Source organism: Nicotiana sylvestris, chromosome 5 (assembly GCF_000393655.2).
Source record: "Nicotiana sylvestris chromosome 5, ASM39365v2, whole genome shotgun sequence".
Taxonomy (NCBI): Eukaryota; Viridiplantae; Streptophyta; class Magnoliopsida; order Solanales; family Solanaceae; genus Nicotiana; species Nicotiana sylvestris.
The window spans coordinates 45,896,747-45,924,640 of record NC_091061.1 but is presented as its reverse complement, the minus strand read 5'-3'; the positions used below and the strand labels follow the sequence as shown (position 1 = coordinate 45,924,640).

The 27,894-nt window shown below is 37.1% G+C and overlaps 2 protein-coding genes across 2 annotated transcripts; both read left to right on the top strand.

Annotated features, from left to right (window-relative positions):
• The first annotated feature begins 339 nt into the window (after positions 1–339).
• On the top strand, positions 340–10,667 carry LOC104232929 (cell differentiation protein rcd1-like). The gene is made up of 9 exons (XM_009786208.2): positions 340–715; positions 2,137–2,208; positions 3,328–3,417; positions 4,362–4,404; positions 5,036–5,142; positions 5,667–5,771; positions 9,876–10,066; positions 10,170–10,239; positions 10,376–10,667. Exons 1-9 carry the CDS (start codon positions 539–541, stop codon positions 10,445–10,447), a joined length of 927 nt encoding a protein of 308 aa, XP_009784510.1. The 5' UTR covers positions 340–538; the 3' UTR covers positions 10,448–10,667.
• A 1,623-nt stretch (positions 10,668–12,290) lies between these two features.
• On the top strand, positions 12,291–13,307 carry LOC138868592 (uncharacterized). The gene is made up of 2 exons (XM_070146152.1): positions 12,291–13,141; positions 13,211–13,307. The coding sequence occupies exons 1-2, from the start codon at positions 12,291–12,293 to the stop codon at positions 13,305–13,307; spliced, it is 948 nt and encodes a 315-aa protein (XP_070002253.1).
• Positions 13,308–27,894: the final 14,587 nt, after the last annotated feature.

Sequence of the window (27,894 nt, the reverse complement as noted above, 5' to 3'; positions counted from 1 at the left end):
TTTGAATTACTGAAGAGAATAAAGCACTTATTACAAGAATGTTACTAAACACATCTAGACTAAAGTTTTACCCATCGAGTTTAACTTTTATACTTTTAATGTGAAAATGATTTATACAAATCAATATATATAAATAGACCTTTATGTTATTGCTCTTTTTCGGATCTGGGCATAGCGGAAACTTTAGTAACGTGTCCTTTTAATATATATAACACTCTTATTATGTCGTCATTTAATTCTTCTTTCTTTTTAAAGTTTTTTTCGAAATTAAACTTTTTTTTTAAGTCTCACTAAAACACTGCTCCTATAATATCGAGATTCTGCATGAAATACACAACCCTTCCGCCCCTCCATTCTCCCCGCTAACTTGGAATCCCAAAGAGCCAAAGCCGTAGACAGCAAGGAAAAACTTTTTGAGAGAATTATCTACTACCCTTTCTCTTTCACTAAAGCAATTTCAAGATTCTCTCCAAGAATTTGAAAGGGCAAGAAAAAGTTGGGTACAGTTGCAAGAGGCTAACCGTACATCTTACTCTGAATGGATAATTTGCCAAAGCCGCCGCCATTGGTGGACCAACTCCGCCGTAGCGCGTTGTTAGTCGCACAGAAGCCTCCTGACTTGCCAACGGCCTCGCCGGAGCAGTTGATAGCGTTGCTTCGCGACAGTAATCTTCGTGAAGCGGTTCTTAGTCGACTCAACATTGTGATCAAACAGGTAAAGTTAATTTTCTTTATTGGTTTTGTGGTACCAAGAAAAAGTACATGTTTTGAGTTTTGAATCCTCAGAAAGCCAAGCGATTTTTCTGGGATTTTTCGTAATGTATGTTGTTTTTGTTGTTCTTTTTTCGGTTGATGGGCAGAGGTGTATCCATATGGGTACTTAGTTATAATGCACCCACTACCTGGCCTTACTATGATACACGTACGGAGTAGTATATTTTTTATAAAATTGTTCAATTACATATATTTATGGAGGTAGAGGCATGCAGAATGTGAATATTATGGATATGGTTCGGTTAGGAATATATTCTACCACAATTTATCCGATTTACTGGGTTCCAAATCTATTATTTGTACTTATTTAGTCAAATTGTTGGGTCTGAGCTAAAATTACTAGGCTTGGATGAACCCCTAATTCATACACTACATTCGGCTCTGAGTCGATGAGAGAGTGATAGCCTAGTGGAAAAGGACCAGAAGTTGGAGGTTCCTCTCCATGAGAGTGAAGAATTAAGAATCAATATTGATGCTTGAAAGGAGGGTTTTCAAAGTGTGGGGTCTTTTTTTTTTGTGTGTGTGTGTGTTTGTGTATACAATATATGTATATGTATGTGTCGAGGCGAAAAATGCATCCACTACCATGTACTATGTATGCTACGGTTGGAGAATGGTGTCTTTTAATGCTGTCACACCCCCTGTATGTAGGAAGGAGCACGTAATGAAAAAAGTACTCTCCAAAGGGATGGCCTAGTGGCCGAGACATGGAAATAACAACCTAGATTTTAGGGTTAAATCCAGCTAGAATACTTGGTGTGAGCCCATCTAGTACTCCAGTTTTGGTGGGCAGAATTACCTTGGCAATGGATGGTGTGTAATTTTGTAGTACATCTATGGTTTAACCCTCGTATGTGTGTGTAATTTTATATGTTGATCACATCAGGATAAATTAGCACCCCATAATATTATAGCAAGTTCTGTAATCAACTAAAAGCACTCCATTAATCTTTTAGTAGATGTAGAAAATAACACCACACCAACTACTATTATGTGGCAATGGCCAATGAGTAAGCACTTAGTATACATATATATTGTTTAAAAATATTCAACTTTTTATAGGTCAAGCAGAACACACTGTCTGATCACACTGGTGGGGAACTGATATAATCCATCTTGATTTCTCCTTACGATATACAACGGATTGGCTTCTTCATTTCTATGATTACTTTCTTAAAAGAACATACTAATAAATTAACTTTGAAGAATGAGCTTAACTTTGATACAGTTCAACATGATAAAAAGACCATCTTGTTTTTGTTTATTTCCAATTATCTTTTGCTTTGTCTCTCATCTATCCTGTCTAACGTGGTAAATTTGGGGAGACAATTCTGAGGTGGTAATTTTATTTTATTTTGTTAGAAACGAGAAATGTGCAGCGATCTGGCTTTGCTGCTGTGGAACTCCTTTAATACCGTGTACATACTTTTACAGGTATACCTCTTTTACATTTTGTCAATCTCTTGTCAACTACACTTCAAATTATACTTAAGCTGGACTTTTAAGTTTTTCACCTGAGCTCTGCTTGCGAAAGGCAAAGTTTCCACATACCATAGGAGGCACATGTAAATTAGAGGTTCTTTTTTTTGGTATTTGAATTCCTCTTCCAAACAATATTGATATTAATAGTAATACAGAAACTGAATTATGCAAAGTTTCCATTCCAAAATATCTAAGTTAGCTTATCAAAGGACAGTTTTTGATTAATTTGTGGATCTTCGTGGTAAGAAGAAACGAACTCACTTAGCACATGCAAACACTTAACAGCAATGCAAAAGTAGAACCTCTTGAATTAAATTTCAGTCTTTGTGAGATGGTTCAACTAGATACTGCTTTATAGCTTGCCAATTTGACAAAAATGGCCAACTACTGTTGTATTCAATATAAGAAAGGGATATGTAAATAACTTGATAGTTTGAGTGTAGTCGATGCTTTCTTGGAGTGGAGGTGGGGGTGGGGCACTTATAAGTTCTTCACTAGGAATAATCTGTGCATTTTATTGCCAGACTCTGAGATTTCTTTAGTGTTGATAGTTACGAGAATTGTAGAAAAGTTTGACTTAAGAAAGGGTTAATTTTGTTAGGTCACCTTTTATATGTGTTATGCTCATGATATTCGTTTGAGTTGCTGCATTGTAAGTTAGCTCTTTGACTGTATTTGGGTTAGTATATTCTAAATTATTTTTCTGGGTGCGTGAAATCTTGAATATAGAATTGATTTAAGGTCCATACGTTCTGGTCATATTGCCATAATAGTAATTTTTTCAAGAGATCTATAAAGCAATTTGATTTGAGATAGATTGGGAACGGTTGCGATTAGCCTTGCACATTGAAATTAAGATTTGAAAATGATAAGTTTTGCTCAAATACATGATTTCATTTCAACGAACCCATATGGAGCCCTTTCTGTAAGCAGCAAAAACAAATATGTGAGGCACTTACTCTGCAGGCAGGACAAGCCATATACATCGAAAGTTATGGCAAAAGATGTAGATGGACCAGGAGTTCTAAATTGCTACAAGTTTTTGGAACCTAACTTTTCTCTTCACTCCAGGAAGTATTAGCAGTGTACCCGAAGTTGTCAACCTCAACATTAACCATGAAGGAATCAACTCGAGTTTGTGATGCTCTTACTTTACTTCAGGTCAACATATACCACTGTACTTCTCCTTGTGCGTTTGCATACAATCTTGGTTTGGCGTGTATCCTTAGCTTCTACATCTTGTACATGCATATCATATTACATATTTTCTATTAGAGCAGGTGAAAGTGCTACTCAACGAGGATAAACTTGCTTTCAACTGCCTTCTTCATGCACTTACTTCAAAACTTGTTCGACTAGAATGGGCTGCATCCTAGATTAGGTTCACGCTTAAATTAAATAATTTGGTAATACAGTCTGGATGTTGCCTTCTTTCTCGTGGTCTCATGATTTTTCAGTGTTACGATGATAAGATGTTATAGCATCAAATCTGTGCTTGAGAGTAAGAATATTTGATGATCATAACCTAGGAATAAAGGTCCTAGTCTTTCCCACTTGAAATGTCCTTAAAACACTGAAGCACCAGAATAAATGGAGAAATCAGTTTATATTTCTCCACAGATATCTCATATTACAATCGCTATTATTAAATGGAGCGCTGTAATATGAGTAGCAAACTGCTTTAATATCTTCGTAGTAACTTCAGTATAGATAATCAAGTCTGATGTTTAAGTAAGTGTTATGTGGAAAGGTAAAACTCATTATCTGTTTTTATACGTAATGTCCATGCAGTGCACTGTTAGAGGCAGTCTAATGCTAGTTGCACTAAATTGGGTTTAAAATGCAGATGAAGGGAAAAATTATCAGAATATAGTCTGTACACAGGATTTTTGTGCATGACTCCACGGAAACTGTATACACGATATATAATTCATAGTAAAAATTTTTCACTGAATAGATAATTCAATAGTCAGTAATGTTCTGGGATCAGGAGGATGAAGTCATAAAATGAATTTGATGGAATCAGATTGTAGTCTACTATTTTCAACACCTTGTGCCTCTTAATGATATGTAACAACCACTCTTTTATGGCTTTATGAGTGCAGTGTATGGCCTCTCACCCAGAAACAAGGAAGGGGCTCGTCAAAGGTAGCGTGGTTCTCTAATGCTTCACACAAAAATGAATATTAAGATATATCCTTGTCAATCTACTTTTATAATATGCAAATGAGTATGCATGTATCTACCAAAACAACAGGTTCAACTTACTAGTTTTCAAATGGACGAGTTTTGCCGTTTTACCTTTTCATCGACCTAAGTGTTGTTACAATGTTATTCGCTTTTTCTTGGCATATCTTCCATTCTCCTTTCTTGCAAATTCAGATTGCGTATAAGAACAAATTCTGCCAACTGCAGTCCTTTTTCTAATTTAAAAGTTTGTTAGTTTATATGGTTTCTGATTTTACTGCATTGCGAACATGAATTGTAAATGTTCAAGCCACTATCATTTTTGTGGTGAGTGTGTACATTGTGCCTGCAAAGACCTTTGGTGAGAAGCATTGTCCATCCGCTGGTCTAGTTATCCTCAGACATTTAATTTGTATTCACTTCTTCAATAGGTTTCATCCTCTGCCTTTTATCCTCCTGGTTTTCTTCATGGATTATGATAGAGCACAAGTAAAAGGAATCATAGACTGATTTCTGAGTTAACTGGAAATTGTTTTCGTCTCCTGTTATTTCAGTAGTAGTTTCTTCTTCTAATACTACTATTTTTATGCAGCCAACATACCATTTTATCTTTACCCATTTCTCAGAGCTTCAGCAAATGAGAAGCCTCTGGAATTTGTGAGGCTTAGCAGCTTGGGTCTTATTGGTTCCCTAGCAAAGGTGATAATATAACCTAAACAATTATTCACATGTTCTGTCCCTACTTCTCATTACATTTCTTTCATTCACTGATTTTTCAAGTTTCTTCAACTTGGACCATATGTTGAGTAACTAAACTATACGTAGTTTAGTCTAGCATGAATAACTGCATTGCATGGATATTATGTTAAAGCAATTTTTCTCTTAGAAAATTAGAAGCTATATTACTGCAGCTATTGTCGCTGTTAATGGAGCAGAACCATGAGTATTTTAATTCCCTTTTACTTGCAACAAACTTATAGATGCATTAATATGGGTCATGGCTCTTCTCCACTTCTATTGTGAAAGTCAATATTTGCATGCAAGTGAATTCCGTCCACATTCTAATCTCATACTAATTAGCAAAATGCCAATCTGATTTCTCTGAAGTATTAACTCTCTGTGATGTATGGACTTTCATATGGTAATGTGACCATTGATCTTACACTCTATGTAGTTATCCTAAGAAGAACTAATACGATATCTGAATTCACTTTGTTGTGCAGTTTGATGATCCATATGGACCAGAAATTCTTAATTTTTTTCTAGAAACACAACTATTTCCTTTGTGCCTGCGCTGCATGGATCAGGGAGATGAACTGTCACGGAAGGTTAGGCCTACCTTCAATTTCATCTCTTGCAAAACTATAACTACATTTTGATCTTCTATGAGAGTAGTATTCTGATATAACCATAAATATACATGTGAGTTATCATAAAAAATGTTTATACTGTGTTTAACATTCTATGTATGTAGTTCAAACGAAAAAAAAATTGAATTCTGAAGTAAATTAAACGAATTTACAAAGAATGAAAGACCACACTATCTCTGCAAAGCATAGTGCCATCACTCTTGAGGAATTAGATGTCACGATCCGGATTTTCCATCTTCGGGAATCGTGATGACGCCTACTCCTAAAAACTAGGCAAGTCGACAGTTACAGTTTTACCACCATTATTATTAATCAAACCGGAACAGATAATAATGAAAAATAAGATAATTATGAAATTCGGAAGTGATATAACAGTGCCACAACTCAAGTACATAACTACCCCATGGATCTGGTGTCACAATCCACGAACGTCTAAGATTTACTACAAATATAAGTCTAAAAGAAGTACAACTGTTCTCGAAATAGAAGAGACAGAAGAAACTAAAACGGGGAAAGGGAACTTCAGGCTCTGCGAACGCCAACAGATCTACCTTGGTCTCCCTGGACTGAAGGCAGCAACCTCGAATCTACTCACAATATCCGGCACTGAGATCTGCACAGAAGTGCAGAGTGCAGTATCAGTACAACCGACCCCATGTACTGGTAAGTGTCGATCCTAACCTCGGCGAAGTAGTGACGAGGCTAGGACACGACAACCATATAAACATGTGCAGTTAAATCATATACGAACAAAACAATAATAACAAGAAATAACAGATAAAGATGAGAAGGGAACATGCTGCGGGGAATATCAAATTCTAACACTAACTCAATAGAGAAACATAATGAACACCATATTTGTATCACCCTTCGTGCATTAACACTCACTCACGATATCATGCACAACATCACCCTTCGTGCTTTACACTCTTCCTCACCCAAACAATAGAAACAATACATCCCGGCAAGTGAATCAACAATAGAAACAAATACATCCCGGCAAGGGAATCAGCTATAACCAATCTCGTTCCAACAGTTACTTCACAAAATAAATATCAACTTGAGCCAATACTCAACAATGGTCAATTTTCAAGAAATTATCACAAGTCTTGTTCAACAGTGATAATCGTCAATTTAAGCATGGACAATACATAATATGAGTCACAACAATCATGGTATAGGACTCACGGGCATGCTTGACACCAACGTATAGATACTCGTCACCACACCTATATGTCGTACTCAACACTAACACATAGCAAATAAGACCACAACACCTATTCCCTCAAGCTAAGGTTAGACCAAAACTTACCTCGATTCCACGGCCAAAAGTCAAGCCTCAATTACCGTTTTACCTCTCGGTTCCACTTCCAATCCGCTTGTATCTAGTCATAAATCACTTAATAACATAAATGCTAAAGAACTCAATTCCCATGTTTAATTATAGATTTCCCAACATTTTCCCCAAAAAGTCAAAACCCAACCCTGGGCCCACTTGGTCCAAACTCGAAATTTGGATCAAAACCCAATTACCCATTCACCCCCGAGCCCGGATATACAATTGGTCTTGGAATCCGACCTCAATTTGAGGTCTAAATCCCCAAATTTCGAAATTCCTAATTCTACCCAAAAACACCCAATTCCCCCATGAAAATCCCTAGATTCTAGGATGAAATCTTGTAAAAAGAAGTTAAAAGTGAAAGAAATGAGTTTAAAATCACTTACTTATGATTTAGGGAAGAAAGAGTATTTCATAAATCGCCTCTTATGCTATAGGGTTTTGAAAAAATGAAAATGGATGAAAAGTCCCGTTTCTATAGCCCTCACAGATCCTCAAAATGTTGACCGCGAAATAAGGGCCACGGCCGCGAAACTCACCGCTGACAGCAAAATAACGGCCGTGGCCGCGGAAGCTTTGGCCTTGCCCACCGCTGATCGCAAAATCCCACCGCGGTAGCGGAATCCCCCGTGCGGCCGCAAAATTCTACTGCGGACCGCGAAACCCCAGGTTGAGAGACCTAAAATTTTCTGGAACTATTCAACACAGGTCCTTTCTAAGTCTATACACTCCGAAGCCTATCCTTAACTCATCCGAGCACTAACTCACCCGAGCCCTCGGGGCACCAAACCAAACATGCACACAAGTCTAAAAACATTATACAGACTTGCTCGTGCGATCGAATCGCCAAAATAACATCTTAGACAACAAATTTAACACCAAAACTCATGAAATTCTCAAGATAGTTCAAACTTCCTATTTTCTCAACCAAAGGTCCGAATCACGTCAAATTACTTCCGTTTCTCACCAAATCTTACAGATAAGGTTTCAATATTATAACGGACCTATACCCGGCTTCGGAACCAAAATACGGGCCCGATTCCATCAAGTTCCAACACTATTCAATTTTCATGAACTATTATATTTTCAGTTAAACAATTTTCTTCAAAAATTTATTTCTCGGGCTAGGGACCTCGGAATTCGATTCCGAGCATACGCCCAAGTCCCATTTTTTACTACGGACCCTCTGGGACCGTTGGAACACGGGTACGAGTTCGTTTACCCAAAATGTTGACCGAAGTCAACTAAAATCATCTTTTTAAGCCAAAAATCATTATTTCTTAACTTTTTCACACAAAAGCTTTCCGGAAGCTCGTTCGGACTGCGCACGCAAATCGAGGAAGAGGAAAATGAGGTTTTCAAGGCCTCGGAACCCGAATTCGGATTCTAAAACAAAAGATTACCTTTTGGATCATCACATTAGAATGGTAAAATTTCTGCTAAAATGTAATGCATTAACATCCCCGTATCTGATGCCCTTGGCTGTTGAAACAGCTCTACCGAGGTAATTCATTGGCTTTTGCAGCATATTCAGAACAAGACATTTATATTCTTTCATTGTTTTTGGAGTTAGATTCTTGGATAACAACTAAGAAATCAGAATACAGATAGGACTTATCGTTTGAGACATTGTTTTGCATAAGGGAAGAAGTAGCTCTCAAGGCAGTAGCAAGTTCAGTTGCTGATCTCCCATATCATCAAATGTGGATGTTCAGCAGAAGCAGTGTTGCACGTGCAGCTATTGCCTCCTGCTTGAGCTATATTTAATTTTTACATGAATATGTAAAAAATAGAAACTTGATACTAGAGAACAGTGAGAGGATGGGCACAGGTATTTCCCCATAGTGCTCCTGCGCATAGGAAACTCCAAGTTTGAGTCTTCTGCGAAGCGCTGCTAGTCCATTTTTTACTCTCTTTTCTTCCTTTTCTGTTTTTCCGCAGCTGCTCCTTTTTCTGTTTCCTTTTTCTCTCTTACTTCATCTGTCCCGAAGCTAGCTGCAAAATCAAAGTCGACATGTTTCTTGCATTCCTGTTCACCAAATGCCTGTGTCTCATTTCTCACAAATTCCAGGTCAGGCATAGTACAAATTACCTCCTGGTTCACTTTTCCTGTTCTCTTTTCATTCTCCTCTTGTTTTTCTTTTTATTAATATGTTATCCTTCAATTTGTATTCTCTATTAGTACATGATTCTCCAAGAAAAAATATGGGTTTTTACCAACTCTGTATCTCTTCTCCTATAAGTCCAAACAGCTTTGATCTTTAAATTCTTGTTCCGTGATCTGAAGCAATGGAAATTAATCTAGAATTCTATTATCATTTATGCATGCTTTTTATCAATATTTAGAGCATTCATCATAATTTGACTTTTAATATGTGATGTCAATCTACCGAACCTCTCTTTCTTTTTTCGGTTTTATGACCGAATATGCTTCACGAACATAACAGAGTCATTTTAGTATGCTTCTATACAGTAGAAAGTTGGTGATGATCCACCACTGCTTTTGATGATCGTGTCATCATGTATGTAATAACTGGTGGTGGCTTTCTTTTCCACCTGATTATAGCTTCAATAATTTCATGGGGTGTCACTCAGCTTATCTTGATTTGAAATTTTCCACTAACAGTAATAATGGTTTAGCAATTTGTTCTCTCGCATATACTGGTTTTTAATATATTAGTTTTTCGGTGTCATTAAATGAAAAGAGTGTTATGGTTGTACAGGTTGCAACGCTCATAGTTATGAAAATCTTGATGCAAGAGGAAGGGCTGGACTATTGTTGTGCTTTTACTGAACGTTTTCTGGCAGTGGTACAAACCTTGAGTCGACTTGTAGAAAAGATCTCTGTTAACCCTTGTTTACAGCTGCTAAAGTATGTTGTTCAATGTTATCTAAGTCTTTCGCAAGTATCAAGGTTAGGCGAGTAAACCATTTTTGTCCCTGTTGATGGTTATTTTGTCTCTAATTATCCATTGTATTTTATGCGAATTCTTGTTTGATCTCCCTTCACAATACAGGGTATGTGATGTATTGAGATACAATTTTCCTCCGCAGCTAATTGACAACACTTTTCACATTGTTCTTCGTGTGAGTCTATCAGCTTCTTTCCTCCATGCACTTATAAACTGCTGCAATCTCTCCAGCTAATGTTGCACGTACACTGTTTGAAATTACTGTCACGGCCTCACCTTCATAGTTATTATTTTTGCATATGCCTTTGCAGGAAGATCCATATACTCTAAATATGCTACAGCAAGTATTTTTCAACATAACTTCGCGGGGATCTAGACCGTAATTGCTATGAAGAAGAGTGAAGCATAGACTAGCAGGTACAGATAGCAACAGCATCTAAAAAGTCTTGGATAGGATTTCAACCAACTTGCTTTAGAAAATCCCATCCTTATATACTAGTAGTAGGAAGAGGTAATTTGGGAAAGGGAAGAAGGAGCTTGTTGGGTAACTGATATTGTAATATGCTGCTACAATATTTTAATCCTAGATAGCTTGAAAACTTCTTGAACAGCCTTAAACTAGGAGTAGTAGTTTTGGCCTGGTTGTTTACTACAATTTTGCAGCTCTTTTCACATAAAGTGAAGCCATCCCAGCAGTGGCAGGATGTTCAAATTTAAAAGAAGTGAAAAACATTTTTGACAAAGGGTGTTCAATATGTGTTATATACTTCTAAAACGTAATATTTTACCTATGTACACAGTGCAATTGTTCGATGAAGGGTGGTCAGTTGACCACCCTTATCACCATGTGGCTTCGCCACTGCATCCCAGTCGCTTTCCTTTTCTTTTTGTTGGTTATCAATTGTTATCTAATTCAAATGGCAGCCACCGATTGATAGATCACTAATTGCCAATCATATTTTTTTTACATAATATTGGCATGAGATGAGTTTAAACGGAGCAACATGGCCAGTGAGTATTCTTATAGTCGAACTCAACTTATTTGGCATAGTTGTTGTTGTCTTAGACTAGGGCAGATGGAGTAGAATTAAGGTGGGACAAGATAGTGACAGGGTTATATGTGGAGAAGAATTTTAAGTCCACATGTCCAAGTCCATTTCATTTCTATACTTGGAGTAAGGATAAAGGAGGAGTGAAAATAAAAGTGATCATCAGAGAAAAAGTACTCATGAAAACTCAAATGTTCAGATTTGTGTCAACAGTCAAGAGTCTGTTCTACTCAATGATGTTTCACTTCTCTCTACTGTAATCCCGCTCCAAATGAAATGCTGCTTTTTCAAATCAAAGACACATGCAGTGAAGTTTGTTTTTATACTACCAGAATCAATTTTGAAACATGTTTGACTTCTCCAGAGCTAGTTACTCAGTCCATAGACACAATATCTGCTTCAAGTTTTCCACTCCGACAATACTATGCTTGACAAATCCTATGACTTTGTTGTACTACGAACCTTAAGTTGGTACGAGGAATAAAGGTGGGTATTATCACTTTTATCACGCGCCAGAAACTATTTATATTTGGTAGCCGAAAAAGTATATAAAATTTGTATAATTTTTGCATATAACATGCAGAATGTATATATATAAATTTTATATATTTTTTCGCTATTGTTTTTATAGTAACTATACGGTGTCATTTTTTCAATAAAGGTTGTAATTGTGGGTCCTTATTAAAATAGAAAATAACTAAATGAGACTATTGGGAAATTGGAAATCGTGGGCGCCTACAATTTGCAAATCGATGGACTTGCAAGTAGATTTGCAAGTTGCAAAACCAACTATTGTGATTGGTTTGAATTGCTGCAAGAACTTCTATAAATAGCACCCTTCGGCTTCTCATTTAATACATCAAAATCAGAGAGAGCGCAATAGAGCGTAGAGAGAGTAATCCACAGATTGTAGTATGTGAGATAAATAGTGAGTGTGAGTAATATTGTAGCGAGATATTTAAAATAAAGAGTGTTATTTCTTTCGAAGTTGTAGTAGTCGCTTGACATTACTAAGTTGTAATATTATATTGGAAATATTGGTCCGTTCGGGTATTGTATTTTACCCCGTCAAAAGATCTGGTGTCTTTGTTACTCTCTTGTATTATTGTTATTTACCATGAATATTATTCCTGGGCGGGATATTATTATTTTTTCCCAACAACGTGGCATAAGAGCCATGGCGAATAATGATCCGCTGTCTTTTCAGTACCCTCGTCTTACAAAAGATAATTATGAGAAATTGTGTCTACGTATGAAAGCCATTCTTGGCTCTCAGGATGTGTGGGAAATCGTAGATAGAGGGTATGCAAAACCCGATAATGAGGAAGCTCTGCCTCAAAATGAAAAATTGGTCTTGGCAAAGACAAGGAAGAAGGATCAACAAGCCCTCACGCTCATCCACCAATGTTTGGATGATGCCATGTTTGAGAAGGTGGCAGATGCTACCACCTCAAAGGAAGCTTGGGGGATTTTACAAAATTCTCTTCAAGGAGTTGACAAAGTAAAAAAGGTAAAACTTCAAACTCTAAGGGCTGATTTTGAAGTTTTAAAAATGAAAGAATCTGAATGCATCTCGGATTATTTTTCAAATGTGAAGGCTATTATAAATCAACTAAGAAGATACGAGGAGGATATAGAAGATGTCCGTGTGGTAGAAAAGATCCTTCCCACTTTAATACCTAAATTTGATTTTGTGGTGTGTGCTACTGAAGAGTCAAAAGATTTAGACTCTATGACGGTGGATCAATTGGAGGGTTCTTTACAGGCCCACCAAGAAAAGATCAAAAGGAGACAAGAAGTGCCATTGGAGCAACTTCATAAAACTCAGGCATCCTTAAAGGATTATGAAGGCGAAACAAGCTATCGAGGAAATGGACGAGGACGAGGCCGTGGCGGTCATGGAAGAGGAAGAAGTAACAGTAACAACTTCAACAATGAAGTTAAAATCCACCAAACATTCAGAGGTCGTGATCATGGACATAAAGGAGGAGGACGACGTGGCTACTACCAAGAAAATAATGGACAAAGGTATGATAAATAAAAAATTGAGTGTTATAATTGTCATAAATTTGGCCATTACTCTTGGGAATATCGTAGCAATGTTGAAGAAAAAACTAACCTTATTGACGACAAGAAAGAAGAAGATGAGTCAACGTTGTTGATGGCACTCAAGGAAGAAGACAAAGATGATTGAAACTCGTGGTATTTGGACAATGGAGCAAGCAATCATATGTGTAGATGCAAAGAGAAGTTTGTGAAGATCAATAAAACGGTGAGAGGTAATGTGTCCTTTGGAGATACCTCAAAGATTCAAATCGAAGGGATATGTACAATTCTGATCTCTTGTAAAGATGTTAGTCACAAGTTAATTCAAGATATTTATTATGTGCCAAAATTAAAAAGTAATATTTTGAGTTTGGGCCAACTTCTTGAAAAGGAATATGACATCCACATGAAAAATATGCATCTTTGGCTTAGAGATTCAAGTGAAATTCTAATAGTTAAAGTGCATATGGCAAAGAATAGATTGTTTTCTCTGAATCTTAAAACATTTGATGCAAAGTGTTTGAAGGCTAATGTGCAAGATGAATCATGGTGTTGGCACATGCGATTTGGGCACTTGAATTTTGAAGCACTCAAATAAATGGGAGTAAAGAACATGGTGCATGGGATACCATCAATCAACCATCCCAATCAATTATGTGAAGCTTGTCTTCTTGGAAAACATGCAAGGGGGAGTTTTCCAAAGGAGGCCATGCAAGATCAATCAAACCGCTTCCGCTTGTCCACACCGATGTGTGTGGACCAATCAATCCACCTTCCTTTGGTAAAAGTAAATACTTTCTGCTTTTTATTGATGACTTTAGTAGAAAGACTTGAGTTTATTTCTTGAACTAAAAATCTGAAACTTTTGCTGCTTTTAAAAATTTTGAAGTACTTGTGGAAAAAGAAAGTGACTTTAAAATAAAAGCTTTAAGGTCCGATAGAGGAGGTGAATTCACTTCAAAAAATTTTAATGACTTTTGTCAGTCTCATGGAATCCGTCGCCCTCTAACGGTACCTTATTCATCCCAACAAAATGGAGTTGCAGAAAGAAAGAATCGAACAATTCTTAATATGGCTAGATGTATGTTGAAAGCTAAAAGTATGCCCAAGGAATTTTGGGCCGAAGCTGTTTCTTGTGCAGTTTATTTGAACAACAGGTCTCCAATAAGAAATATTAGAGATCAAACCCCTCAATAAGCATGGAGTGGAAGAAAACCAAGTGTCAAGCACTTGAGAATCTTTGGGAGCATAACGTATGCTCATGTGCCACATCAAGGGAGAGCAAAGCTTGACGATCGAAGTGTCAAGCATGTGTTTGTTTGCTATGATACGAGTTCAAAAGGCTACAAGTTATACAACCCAAGCAACGACAAGATGGTGGTGAGTCATGATGTTGAATTTGATGAAGAATTGGCATGGGATTGGGAAGCTCAGGAAGAAACTTCATATGATTTTCTTCCATACTTTGGTGATGAAGAAGAACCAGAGACCGTGGAACCTGTGTAGGATACAACTCCACCTCCTTCTCCAACTAATATTGCATCTCCCTCTTCTCAAGAAAGTTCAAATGAACAACCGCAAAGGACAAAGAGTATTCAAGAGCTCTATGAGGACACATAAAAAGTTACTAATTTTGATTTTTTATGTTGTATCTTTGCTGACAGTGAACCAATGAACTTTGATGAAGCTGTTACAAACAAAAAATAGAGACAAGCCATGGAGAAAGAGATTGAGTCAATAGAGAAGAACAACACTTGGGAGTTAACAACTCTTCCCAAGGGTCATCGAGCAATTGGAGTGAAATGGGTATACAAGACAAAGAAGAATGCTGATGGAGATGTGGAGAGATACAAGACACGACTTGTGGCTAAATGCTACAAATAAAGGCAAAGCATTGATTATGAAGAAGTCTATGCACCTGTTGCCCGCATGGAGATGATTCATTTGCTGATCTCTTTAGTGGTGCAAATGAAGTGGAAGATCCATCAACTAGATGTCAAATCAGCCTTCTTGAATGACTATCTTGAAGAAGAAGTCTATGTTGAACAACCATTGGGCTTCATGGTCAAAAACCATGAAGATAAAGTATTGCGGTTGAAGAAAGCTTTATATGGATTAAAGCAAGCCCCACGAGCATAGAATAGTTGCATCGACAAAATTTTTCAAGACAATGGGTTTACTAGTTGTCTCCATGAATATGCTCTTTACCTTAAAGTTCATACTAATGGAGATATCTTACTTGTTTATCTTTATGTTGATGATCTTATTTTCACCGGCAATAACTCAAGTTTGTTTGAAGCTTTTAAGAAAGATATGTCCCGTGAGTTCGAGATGACGGACGTAGGGCTCATGTCATACTACTTGGGCCTAGAAGTGAAGCAGATGGAGGATGGAATTTTTATCTCTCAAGAAAGCTATACAAAAGAGATATTGAAGAATTTCAACATGCTCGATTGCAACCCCGTGAACACGCCGATGGAGAGTGGGACAAAATTGTCCAAGTTTGATGAAGGAGAAAAGGTGGATCCCACATTTTCCTAAAGTCTTGTGAGAAGCTTGAGGTACTTGACTTGTACCAGGCCAGATATACCCTTTGCAGTTGGAGTAGTAAGCCGCTTCATGGAAGCTCCTACCTCCACTCATTTGAAAGTCACTAGAAGAATTTTTCGTTACCTAAAAGGTACGATTGACTTTGGATTATTTTATTCTTCTTCTAATGATTTCAACCTTATGGGATTTTGTGATAGTGATTATGCGGGAGATATTGATGATATTTTTCTTGGGTGATTCTGTTATTTCTTGGAGTTCAAAGAAACAATCAATTGTTACTCTTTCGACTTGTGAAGCTGAATATGTAGCAGCAACATCTTGTACGTGTCATGCTATTTGGCTGAGAAGATTATTGAAGGAGCTCAATATGCACAAATTGAAGTTACAGAGATTTGTATTGACAACAAATCTGCACATGCACTCGTAAAGAATCCAATGTATCATCATCGAAGCAAGCATATAGATACAAGGTATCACTTCATTAGAGAAAACATTACCAAGAAGGAAGTCGAGCTCAAATATGTGAAGTCTCATGATCAAGTTGCAGATATCTTCACAAAGCCTTTCAAGTTTGAAGATTTTTAGAGATTGAGATCAAGACTTGGAATGAAGAAGACAAATCAAAATTAAGGGAGAGATTTGTAGGGTCCTTATTAAATAAGAAATAACTAAATAAGACTATTGGGAAATTGGAAATGGTGGGCGCCTACAATTTGCAAATCGATGGACTTGCAAGCAGATTTGCAAGTTGCAATCTGCTAGTTGCAAAACCAACTATTGTGATTGGTTTGAATAGCTGCAAGAACTTCTATAAATAGCACCATTCGGCTTCTCATTTAATACACCAAAATCAGAGAGAGCGCAATAGAGCGTAGAGAGAATAATTCACAGATTGTAATATGTGAGATAAATAGTGAGTGTGAGTAATATTGTAGTGAGGTATTTAAAATAAAGAGTGTTATTTCTTTCGAAGTTGTAGTAGTCTCTTGACACTACTAAGTTGTAATATTATAGTGGAAATATTGCTCTGCTCGGGTATTGTATTTTACCCCGTTAAAAGATTTGATGTCATTGTTACTCTCTTGTGTTATTGTTATTTACTGTGGATATTATTCCTGGGCGACATATTATTATTTTTTCCCAACGGTAATCAGCCAAAGCAACTTCCTTGTGGATCTAACAAAAGTAGGCAAACTTTGAAAGCCCAAAATGACCACTGGGGGACCTAGAGTATTAGGTCCGAGTTTAAGTGAACCCGTTCTTTTAGGTTCAGACTTCAGAGTTCAGAGTAAAGATGAAGTTAGTACTTAATTAAAAGAAGAATAAATTACATTCTGACTGCATAATTTTATGAGAAAAAAGTGAATTTAGTGACGAGAGGCTGAACTCAGTAAGTTTATATCCTGTTTTCATCTTTGAAAATGTCACTTGGACGTGACAAATTCCACGGATCGTTTCTAGATCTCAAATGCACATGGCACAAACGTAGTTCATGATAGGAACTCGACTAGGATTATTTGATATTGGAGTCATTGATTAGCTCGAGTTTGCGCAGCATGCATCAACATTTGGGTTTGAGTTGCGAAGTAGTCTCATTTCCATCTCTTTTTATGTTGGGTTTGGCTGAAAATATAATTGATGAGTGAAGGAAGTGGTGTAATAGGTTGGGTTGGTTGGTGCAGATTTTTCAATTACCAAACCAAACCAATGATGTCGAGTTTTTAAATCTATAAACCAAACCAAACCAACAAAGTTGGGTTTTTCAATCTCGTGTTTTTTCGGGTTTTTCGATTTTTTCGGATTTTCGGATTTTTTCCAGTAAATTCTTCATAGCACAAAATATGAAACTTGTGCTTCAAATATTTCTTTAGTTCTAGTAAGATACAACTATATAATGCATTTTTTAAGAAAATAACTCAACAATATGAGACAAGTCATAGCACTATACTAAAATATTCAACAACAATGATGATAAAATTGCATAAAGTATATATTGCTAATTAATAAGTAATATAAAAATTAACATAATCTAAAACTACTATATAGGTCATGCTAAAATAAGTATAGCTAAGAAATACTATTAATTACATAACTAAGCACTAAAGAAAAAGATAAACTAAGTTATGTATTTTCATTATAAACCAATGTAAAACATAAAAATTGCATGGGCCGCCCTATTTGGTCGCCCTAACTTGCACCCGCTTTGTTTTTTCCTTTTGCATATGTACCCATTTTTTGTTAAAATCATTTTAAAAAGACAATTTTGCCCTTCTTAAATAAAAAACTACTTTCTCTCCAAGTATACAACATATTCTCTCTCTCTCTCTCTCTCTCTCTCTCTCCTTCTCTACCTTCGTGGTTTTTGATTGTTCTTCTCTGAAATTAAACATTTTTCGCCATTGCTTTCTGCCCACCTTTGCAGTTTTTGAATGTTCTTCTCTGAAATCAAACGTTTTTCGCCATTGCTCTCATCTTGTTTTTGTAACTGTTTCTTCTCCAACAACATAAGTATAATCACAAGTACGATTTTAATGGTTGATTTTATTCAGTAATTTTATCGGTTTCCAACTGTGTATGGGGTTTTCATTTACAAGCAGTTTTATGATTTAATTTCTAGTTTTTTTGTTGCTGTCGATAGTAATCTTAGTCGAATCATTTTCCTTTTTGATTAATGCTAAAATAATTTTCGAGATTTTACTTTGATTAGTGCATTAGTTTTGTAGGTTTTACTTTTATGATTATTGTTTTTATGTTTTTTGAAACTGTGTTTGTATTTATGATGAAAATGTTATATTTTTCAGTGATTTTGGAGACGTTGAAATTTTCAAAAAATTGAGACTCAAATAGATGATGCTATTAAAGTATGAATTTTATAATACTTCAAGCATAACTTAGGTACGTAAAGTCCAAAGTTAGAAGGCTTTAAAATATAACTTAGACCAAAAATTTCTGAAGTTTTTTAATATTTCTTTAACTTGGTTTGAAGTTATAAGGCGGTAACACATAGGTCAAAATGTTCTGAAATTATTTTCTCTAAGTCTCAAAGGAAATGTGAGTCATGTTTGAAATCCAAAGCACCTAAAGGTCCTAATGTACCTAAAGCACCTAGAACACGTAAAGCCCCTTCAATGCCTGTTGCAGTACCTACAAAACCAATGGAGAGATATTATGAGTTTGGAGATTGATTTAATGCCCGTGCTTACCGGAAGGGGAACCACAATTTGAAGGGTTTAATTTCAAATTTCTTGACTCCTGCACAACGGGAGAAGCTGAGTAATGATACATTTCAGTATATCATGATTGTGGAGAATTGCCATTAGTAGCATGAAGTTGGTTCATTGTTTGATCCTTTCTCGCGTGTTCACCAATGACCGAAATTCAATTAGTTTCAAGATTTTTGGCCATGAAGTGTCGTTCAGCCTTGAGGATTTTCACATTATGAGCGTTTTGAGGATCACAACACATAATATTGAAAAACCAATTAAACAACATAGTAAGATTCCGAAGCACTATCTTGGGAAGTCTAAGGGCGTGATGTTGAAGGACATTCGAGAGTATATGATACATAATGAATTCTAACAGGATGATGTGAATTTCAAACATGTATGTGAGAGAGATGAAGATGTAGTGAAGCTTAGAAGAAAACATGAATCAATTCTGTTGGAGGAGTATACAGCTATTGTTGAAGACGAACAAGCTTGTGCTAATTATCCTTGGAGCAATGCGTCTTATGAGAAGCTGATAACTTCAATGAAACATGTTTTGGACAACAAGAACAAAAATAATGCAATGACTATAGTGTAGGGGGGATTTCCATATCCATTGTGTGTTTGGTTCTATGAGCGCTTCCCAGATATTCGGGATAAATATTTGAATGCGGACGAATACAGTCATGTCCCTAAGATCCCCAGGATGTTACGTTATCCATTCTCGGGGGAGCCAAAATTAGGGAACTTCATGAGCATTACTTCAGTAATTATGCAGTAAGTAAATATTCTTTATTTTTTTCTTTTTTCTATAGTTTTCTTAATATATTGACGTATCAATTTTATTTTATTTTTTCTAATATACTTTTTTTTTATTAAACGGAAATATCAGACATTTATGGTATTGGAGATAATTCCTACCGAAGAAGAAGTGAATTTAGTGCCTTTAATTGGACAAGTACCATGCAACCGTAGTTGTTCGAAGGGAGTGAATTTGGTTCCTTTAACTGGTGAATCAACACGTAGTCGGAGTCGATGAAAAGAAATGAATCCAACTTCTTTAATTGGAGAATCACCTCGTATCCAGAGTCGCTCGAAACATTCTGCAACGACGTCTGATGATGAATTAGTTAACACAATATGTGATGTAAGTTTTTTTTTGTTTTTAGTATGAAGTTCTTTGTTCTAACCTAAAGTTTTAGTTCTGTATTTGCTGAACTTCAGTGTTGTTAGAGCTGGAGTTTTGTTTTGTGTTTTGCTAAACTAGATGCTTTTTTAGTCTAAAGTTTTTCATACTATTTTTTGCTTAACTACAACATGTTTTATCTGAAGTTTTTTTTTTCTGTATTTGCTGAACTTCAGTATTGTTAGTGCTGGAGTTTTGTTATGTGTTTGTTAAATTATATGTCTATTTATTCTGAAGTTTTTCATACTGTTTTTTGCTTAACTATATCATGTTTTGTCTGAAGTTTTTGTTCTATATTTGCTGAACTTCAGTATTGTTAGAGCTGAAGTTTTGTTCTGCATTTGTAAAACTACAACATATTTTGTCTGAAGTTTTTGTTCTTTATTTGCTGAACTTTAGTATTGTTAGTGCTGAAGTTTTGTTATGTGTTTGTTAAGTTATATGCCTATTATTCTGAAGTTTTCTTACTTTACTATTTCCAAAATTGTTGTACTGTTTCTATTCTATAATAAAGGATAATGAGGGAATTTAAAAAGAATGCAAAGGAAGAAAGACGCATGATCACGAAAGAAATTGTTCAAGAGTTTCGAGCAAACGAGCGATCTGTTGTTGTGGAAGAGGTTGTGAAAAAAGTCAAGGTAGGCTAATTTACAGAGAAGTACTTTTTCCAGCTAATGATATTGTTTATTCAGAATAATTATTGTTAGTATTTTTGTATAGGAATATTTTGATTCAAAGCTTGAAAAGTTGTTTGAGATTGTCGACAAGTCAAAAGGAAGACATGATGGTGATGAAGATTTTGAATTCATGAACTATCGACAATATAATAGGATGAACGAGTCTTTCGAACTTCAACCTGATATGAATTCTTCTCTTGATGAACTGCATATAGTACAGATGAAAATGCCAGAGGTGTGTCACGACCGAAAATCCACTAGTCGTGATGGCACCTAACCTAACCCGCTAGGTAAGCCAACTAATAACTATCCAATTTCAATAATGCTAACAAGTCAATTAAACAAAATAAATTATCTGGATCTATTACATCCCCCAAGGACTGGTAGTACAAATCATGAGTTTCTAAGAATAAAGTTTACAAAGCTGATATGACGAAAGTACATCTTCTGTTTGAAAAGTACATAATCAGAATTTTATAATATAAGACTACCGTGAACAAGAGGCAACTACAGCAGGAACGCAGGTACGCCTTCAAATCCAGCATCCATCGAACGCAGCAACATCAGCATCCGGGATATGCACACAATGTGCAGGAAGTGCACTATGAGTACAACCGACCCCATGTGCTCAAAAAGTAATAAACTTAACCTCAAGTTGAAAGCAGTGACGAGCTGGAACATAGGCCGGGTTCAACACCAATAACCAACAACAGTTCATACAACGTAGAGCATATAAATAAGGAAATAATCTTAGAGATAAAAATGTTCAGCTTTTGAACAGTTTTCTGAAAATATTTCTGCTTTTCAAGAATATCAGTGAAAATCCAAATCCTTTACCGAAATCATCAAAAAATTATGAGATAGTTTGAAAACTGTAATTTTCCTAAAAAATCCTTTCCACAATAAATGAAAATGTTTCATTTCCTTTCCAAATAACAAGTGTGAAATACCACTCTATGCTCACATATCAATGTGTGTAAAAAGTCATAAACGATGTGATACGGTACAACATGAGGAAAATGCGTCTCTATGCATGTATGCCATATATGCATGCCAATGCCTTGTATCTCAGAGATGAATCATGTACTCACACTCTTAGATTACTCAACCTCACTCTATCACACTTTCCACTCATCATATTCAACCACTCGGTCATATATGGCCCATACGGCCCAGGAAAATCCATCCCGGAACATATACAACACTGACTATAAGTCACCCAGTACTGAGAAAAAGGGCAATCCAACCCTGTGGAGAAATCCATATCCAAGTATCAAGTACTTCGAACAAATCCATGTCCAAAGAAATCCATCCCTCAATAATATATAAATGCTTAACCACTCAGTACTGTATATGACCTATACGGCTTAGGGAAATCCATCCCGGAATATATACAACACTGACTAGAAGTCACCCAGTACCGAGGGAAAAGGGCAATCTAACCCTGTGGAGAAATCCATCTCTAGATATCAAATACTTTGGACAAATCCATGTCCAGGGAAATCTATCCTTAGATAATATCATCCGCGTTCACTGGGGGTGTGCAGATTCCGGAAGGGCTCCTACAGCCCAAGCGCTATCACAATCAATATCATCACTGCGGCGTGCAACCTGATCCCATAACTGTCACTCATAATCAGGCTCTCGGCCTCACTCAGTCACCAATCTCTCCAGTCTCACCCACGGGCTCACAATGTCATGAAAACTGACCCAATATAATGATATGATGTATCAATAAGTTACAACTGATACTGAAATATGATATGAATGCATGAATGCGACTGAGTACAAAATATCAATGAAATCTAAGAGATGACAGCAAGAAACGACCACTATGGGTCCCAACAATATCAGCATAAAGCCTAAATATGATATCTAGCATGACATACATCTCAATTACTTTATCACATGGTGAAAAACATGGATATCAACAAAGTGGGCCACTAAACAGTGCCCTGGAAACAACAAAGTCACAACTCACAGGGTGCACGCCCATACGCCTGTCACCTAGCATGTGCGTCACCTTAACACCAATCACATAACACATAATTCGGGATTTCATACCCTCATCTCTAAGTTTAGAAGAGTTACTTATCTTAAGCAAGCCAATTCTGATACCGAGCAAGCCAAGCGATGCTCCAAGAATGCCATCACGCGCGTAGCGGCTTCCGAACGGCTCAAAACTAGCCAAAAGCAACTCAAATACATCAGATAAAGCCCAAGGAAGCAATTACAATTGATAAAGATCGAATTCTACATCAAATCCCAAATCCGGCCAAAATACACCTGAGCCCACGCCTCGAAACTCGACCAAACTCAAAAAATCCGACAACCCATTAAATTATGAGTCCAACCAAACTAGTTTCACTCAAATCCGACTCCAAATCGGTGTTCAAAACTCAAAAATTTATATTATGAAACATTAGGCCAAAATCCCCAATTTCCTCTTTAAATTCATCAACCAATTGCCAAAAATGAAGATAGATTCATGAAATATAATCAAAACTAAGTGTAGAACACTTACCTCAATCCTTGTGATGAAAATTGCTCCAAAAATCGCCTCAATCCGAGTCCCACATCTCAAAATATGAAGAAATAGCCAAAACCTCTATTTTATAGCTTTTGCCCAGCAATTTCCGCATTTGCGATAAAAATGTCGCATCTGCGACCTCCACTTTTGCGGATAAAGAACTCGCATTTGCGAGGAGACCACTTCTGCGATGACCTGGACAACACTTGCGGTCGTGCTTCTGCGCAAATACCTCCACTTCTGTGGACCTCCACCCCTCAGCGAAAACTCGCATCTGCGATGCTTGGCTCGCATATGCGGCCATCGCACCTGCGGAATATCAGTTGCAGGTGCAGAAATACCAGAACCAACAGCTCCTCAGTAATGAAAAACATGAAGAACAATGATCCGAACCTCGTCCGAAACTCGCCCGAGCCCCTCGGGACCACATCCAAACATACAAACAAGTCTGATAACATCACACGGACCTACTCGAGGCCTCAAAACACTCATAACAACATCGAAAGGACGAATCACATCTCAATTCAAAATCAATGAACTTGAAACTTCAAACTTCCACAACCGATGCTGAAACCTATCAAATCACGTCCGATTGACCTCAAATTTTGCACACAAGTCACATTTGACATTATGGACCTATTCCAACTTTCAGAATCGGAATCCGACCTCGATATAGAAAAGTCCACCCCAGTCAAACTTTTCAAAATTCCAACCTTCGCCATTTCAAGCCAAATTCTATCACGGACCTCCAAATCACGATCCGGATGAGCTCCTAAGACCAAAATCACCCAACAGAGCTAACAGAACCATCAGAAATCCAATCCGAGGTCAATTACTAAAAAAGTCAAACTTGATCAAACCTTTCCAATTTGAAACTTCTAGCTGAGAATCATTCTTCTAAATCAATACCGAATGACCTAAAAACCAAAACCGATAATTCACATAAGTTATAATATATCATACGGAGCTACTCATGCCCTCAAAAAACCGAGCAAAGTGCAAATGCTCAAAACGACCAGTCGAGTCGTTACATCCTCCCCCACTTAAACATACATTCGTCCTCGAACGTATCAAGAGTTGTTCCAAAAGCGATCAAATTTCTATGTAACCTCACTATGCACATACCCGGGGGTGATCCCACATCACCCTATCCCATATAGGTTTGATAACACAACATGACCGAAATTTCTTAATCCAACCTAGCCTATAAGTCTTAAAACACAATTTCCTATATTCGAAATTTTCTATAAGATCAGAATCTCGTATCTACACACTGTGTAATTCTGAACAAGCTGTATTAAGCCATATCCGTAACCCAAGATGTAATCATATAATATACCTTAAAACTCAAATATTCATGGCGATAATTTCTAATCACAGTAGCTACTCAAAACAACCTAATGCTGGCAATAAACCTCTTATCAAACAAAGCCTCATTCTAACGCCTTTATATCCTGCTAATGATGAGAGAAACACGCAGAAACTCATAACCATTCGTCATATCAACAAGTTGTGGAACTCCCTCTCCTTGGATAGGAACTATAGCAAATTTCTAAGCTGATCAGCAACAATATCCTTCCAAATATACCGCAATCAGATCCAATAGCACCTATTCTAGGTTCGATGACCTCATCTCATCTAATATAATTACTATAGTGACATGCCATATCCATACAATCTAAATCCACAACCCATGCAATCCGTGCACCAGATAGCAACATTCTAAATATACTCAATCCTGAAGATGCCTCAAACTAGAGGGCTGTCCGGCCAGCTTAACAAATACCATCTCAACACCATGCTAAGAGCCTAGCACACACCGTAGAACCGACACACACGAATCCAACACAAAGGATCATATCTCAACATAACTTCGATGCAATGGGTGACCCCATCCAAATGCTGGTCCATATTATATACCTCGAGCCGCCTTGCTCAAAATCAATAACCACGCGAAATTCGACATCAAGTACCCAAAGTGCATTACCCTAACCACGGAGAGAAAATAGCACAATGCCACAATCCGGAAAGAACATAGCCAACGCGTAATCAATCACGCAATACCCAAGTACTCATCCTGCTCAAATTTTTGCTATAAGCCCAAATGGAACCGCACCATGTGTGCATATAACCAACGATTCACCACTCCTCAGAACATAGAAGGGTAACTCACAAATCATTTCAGAACACGAACAAGCTCAACAACAGCTGAACGACACATCCCTCAATAATAGCAGTTCAGAGTCAACAAATCTGACCCGGTGCAGAACACACATCCATATTGGGCCTACCAATGAACCACAAATCAACTCTGGTCACCTACAATAGATAAATAACCCTCTAAAAGTCTACAATGACTGAATCACAACACATACTATCTTCTGACTAACCCTGGTTATGTTTCACAGTCCACAACCATGAAACAATCTACTCATGAGAACTCGCAGTCTCCAAATCCATAGAACACATGAATCATCATATCTGATCTCAACTCCACTGCCTGAATGTCTAACACTTCTCCAATACAAGATCATCCCACGAGGAATACTCCTATAATTCTTCTGTGCCACAAAGCAAAATTTGAACACCAGTAGTCGATCAAACAAGAGAGTGTCGCAATACCAATGAAGTATCCATAAATCAAACACATTCCCCCTTCTGAAATGTATACTCTCATCAAGCCATACCAGATAGTAATGTCATTCACCTAGTCATCTGAAACTGTCCATGCTGCCTAAGGACTCATCACCTTCCTTTCAAAACTGAACCGCGACCTTGCACATGCAAATCTTAATCCTATACAACTTACCGCATATACCATGCCATCATACGAAAAATATGAGAACTTCATAATCCACTCTGAGTCATAAGCAACTACTCACTCAATTATCTAAGAACTTTCCATTTGATTTCATCTGGAGAAAATCACTATACATCACATGCTTCTCATGCCAGTAGAAAATATACTCCTCAAACCGTGGTAGAAACTATTGAGATCTCTTTGAAACCCATTTGCACATAATTAAGACATCAGAACTAAATCTCTCTAACTCAACCAAGCCACACAGGTCACCAAAAATCCAAGAGCATTGCCATGAAACATCTGTAGAAACTCACTACATCATAAGAACCAAAAGAGCCAATCACATCCGTTACCATGCCGATCCAACCCATTACTAAACTGTCCTAATTTCTTCGAGTTCCTTCTGAATTGCATTCAAATTGATACTTCTCCTCGCCATAATACAACAATCTTCAATCAAGACTCACCACACGAGACCCTAGCATAAAACCACACCGCCCTAAGGCTCATAATCAGTTGAATGCTCTCTTAAGCACCCCATAAGTACCACAATCGAGACACCCACTCTGAAGAGACCTTCTAGGAGGTTAAAGCTATTCATTTTTCCTTCATAATACTGAAATGTAGAATCCACAATGATATAAAAATACTGCGAGTCTTGACACCATCCAATGTAACCCTCTGATTCTAGCCATGTACAAATCCACAACATTCTCAATTGCCACGTATAAATCTTGAATTCATTATAACCATTCTTGAGAGTCATCCACTCTGCTCAAACCTCAATTAGACCGACCAAATGGACCGAACGACCTGTGCCCCATTAGCACTCCAACACCCAAGGAAGTAACCCTACATTAATGCAACCAGATAAATTTCTGCTCCACGCACATTACATCCTTCACCTATAACAACTCAAATCATTTCGTGATTCTCATATACTCATAAAGCCTAATACAACTCGTACCCAGAAATTCCTTTACTTAAGTCATCCTCGATCTCACCCTCCACAGAAGATAACTCATCCGCAAGTATACCTCAATCGAAACCAATACAATACATAACTGTGTAATCAACTTATCAATAGCGGACTCCCCCACTTGGCTCAAAGCCATAGATCAAAACACACCATAACTCCCAATGCCCATACTTTATTACAGCCATAATACTGCAGTGAGATTCAACTAAATCCTCTATAAGCTTATGTAACACAAACCACCTAGCATCTCAAATCATCTGCAAATCTCGTATTCGCCCTTGTAACAGCCAAGCCAACTCCCATAAGCGATCCAAGCTCAAGTTCCAACATAATTCACTGGTAAAAGAGAACTCTCAACAAACAACATAGGGATCACACAAACCTCAGGACACCCCGCAGGAGATAACCCACCTGCTTTGCCTTAAACTAACATCTCTCTATACCCTTCCACAGTTATAACTATTATACAACCACTGAATTTTCCTAAGTCTAAACTCATATCACGACATGAAGATCTGCTCCACTCCTCAACTAACAACACAAAAATATCCTTCAACACACCCATAACTTGCGACTATACGTCAAATCAATTATGGAAATCAAGCACCCAAAAAGTTCTTTCTACACATCTAGCAAACCCTTTTCGTCACATTCAAATCACACAAACACATCTCACAGTCACATCATACTCATCACATAGCCATCCAGCCACAAATTCCACTAATAGGGACACTATCAGACATATAAATCTAAAAGCACGTGCTCACACAATCAACACCTCAGTGCTCAAGCTACAGTCAAAAC

Coding starts and splice junctions, on each gene's coding strand:
- LOC138868592 (XM_070146152.1), top strand. CDS start 12,291: ATGGCGAATAATGATCCGCTGTCTTTTCAGTACCCTCGTCTTACAAAA. Junction 13,142..13,210: donor CAAGAAAATAATGGACAAAG/GTATGATAAATA, acceptor GGAATATCGTAG/CAATGTTGAAGAAAAAACTA.
- LOC104232929 (XM_009786208.2), top strand. CDS start 539: ATGGATAATTTGCCAAAGCCGCCGCCATTGGTGGACCAACTCCGCCGT. Junction 4,405..5,035: donor AAGGAAGGGGCTCGTCAAAG/GTAGCGTGGTTC, acceptor ATTTTTATGCAG/CCAACATACCATTTTATCTT. Junction 10,067..10,169: donor AGTCTTTCGCAAGTATCAAG/GTTAGGCGAGTA, acceptor TTCACAATACAG/GGTATGTGATGTATTGAGAT.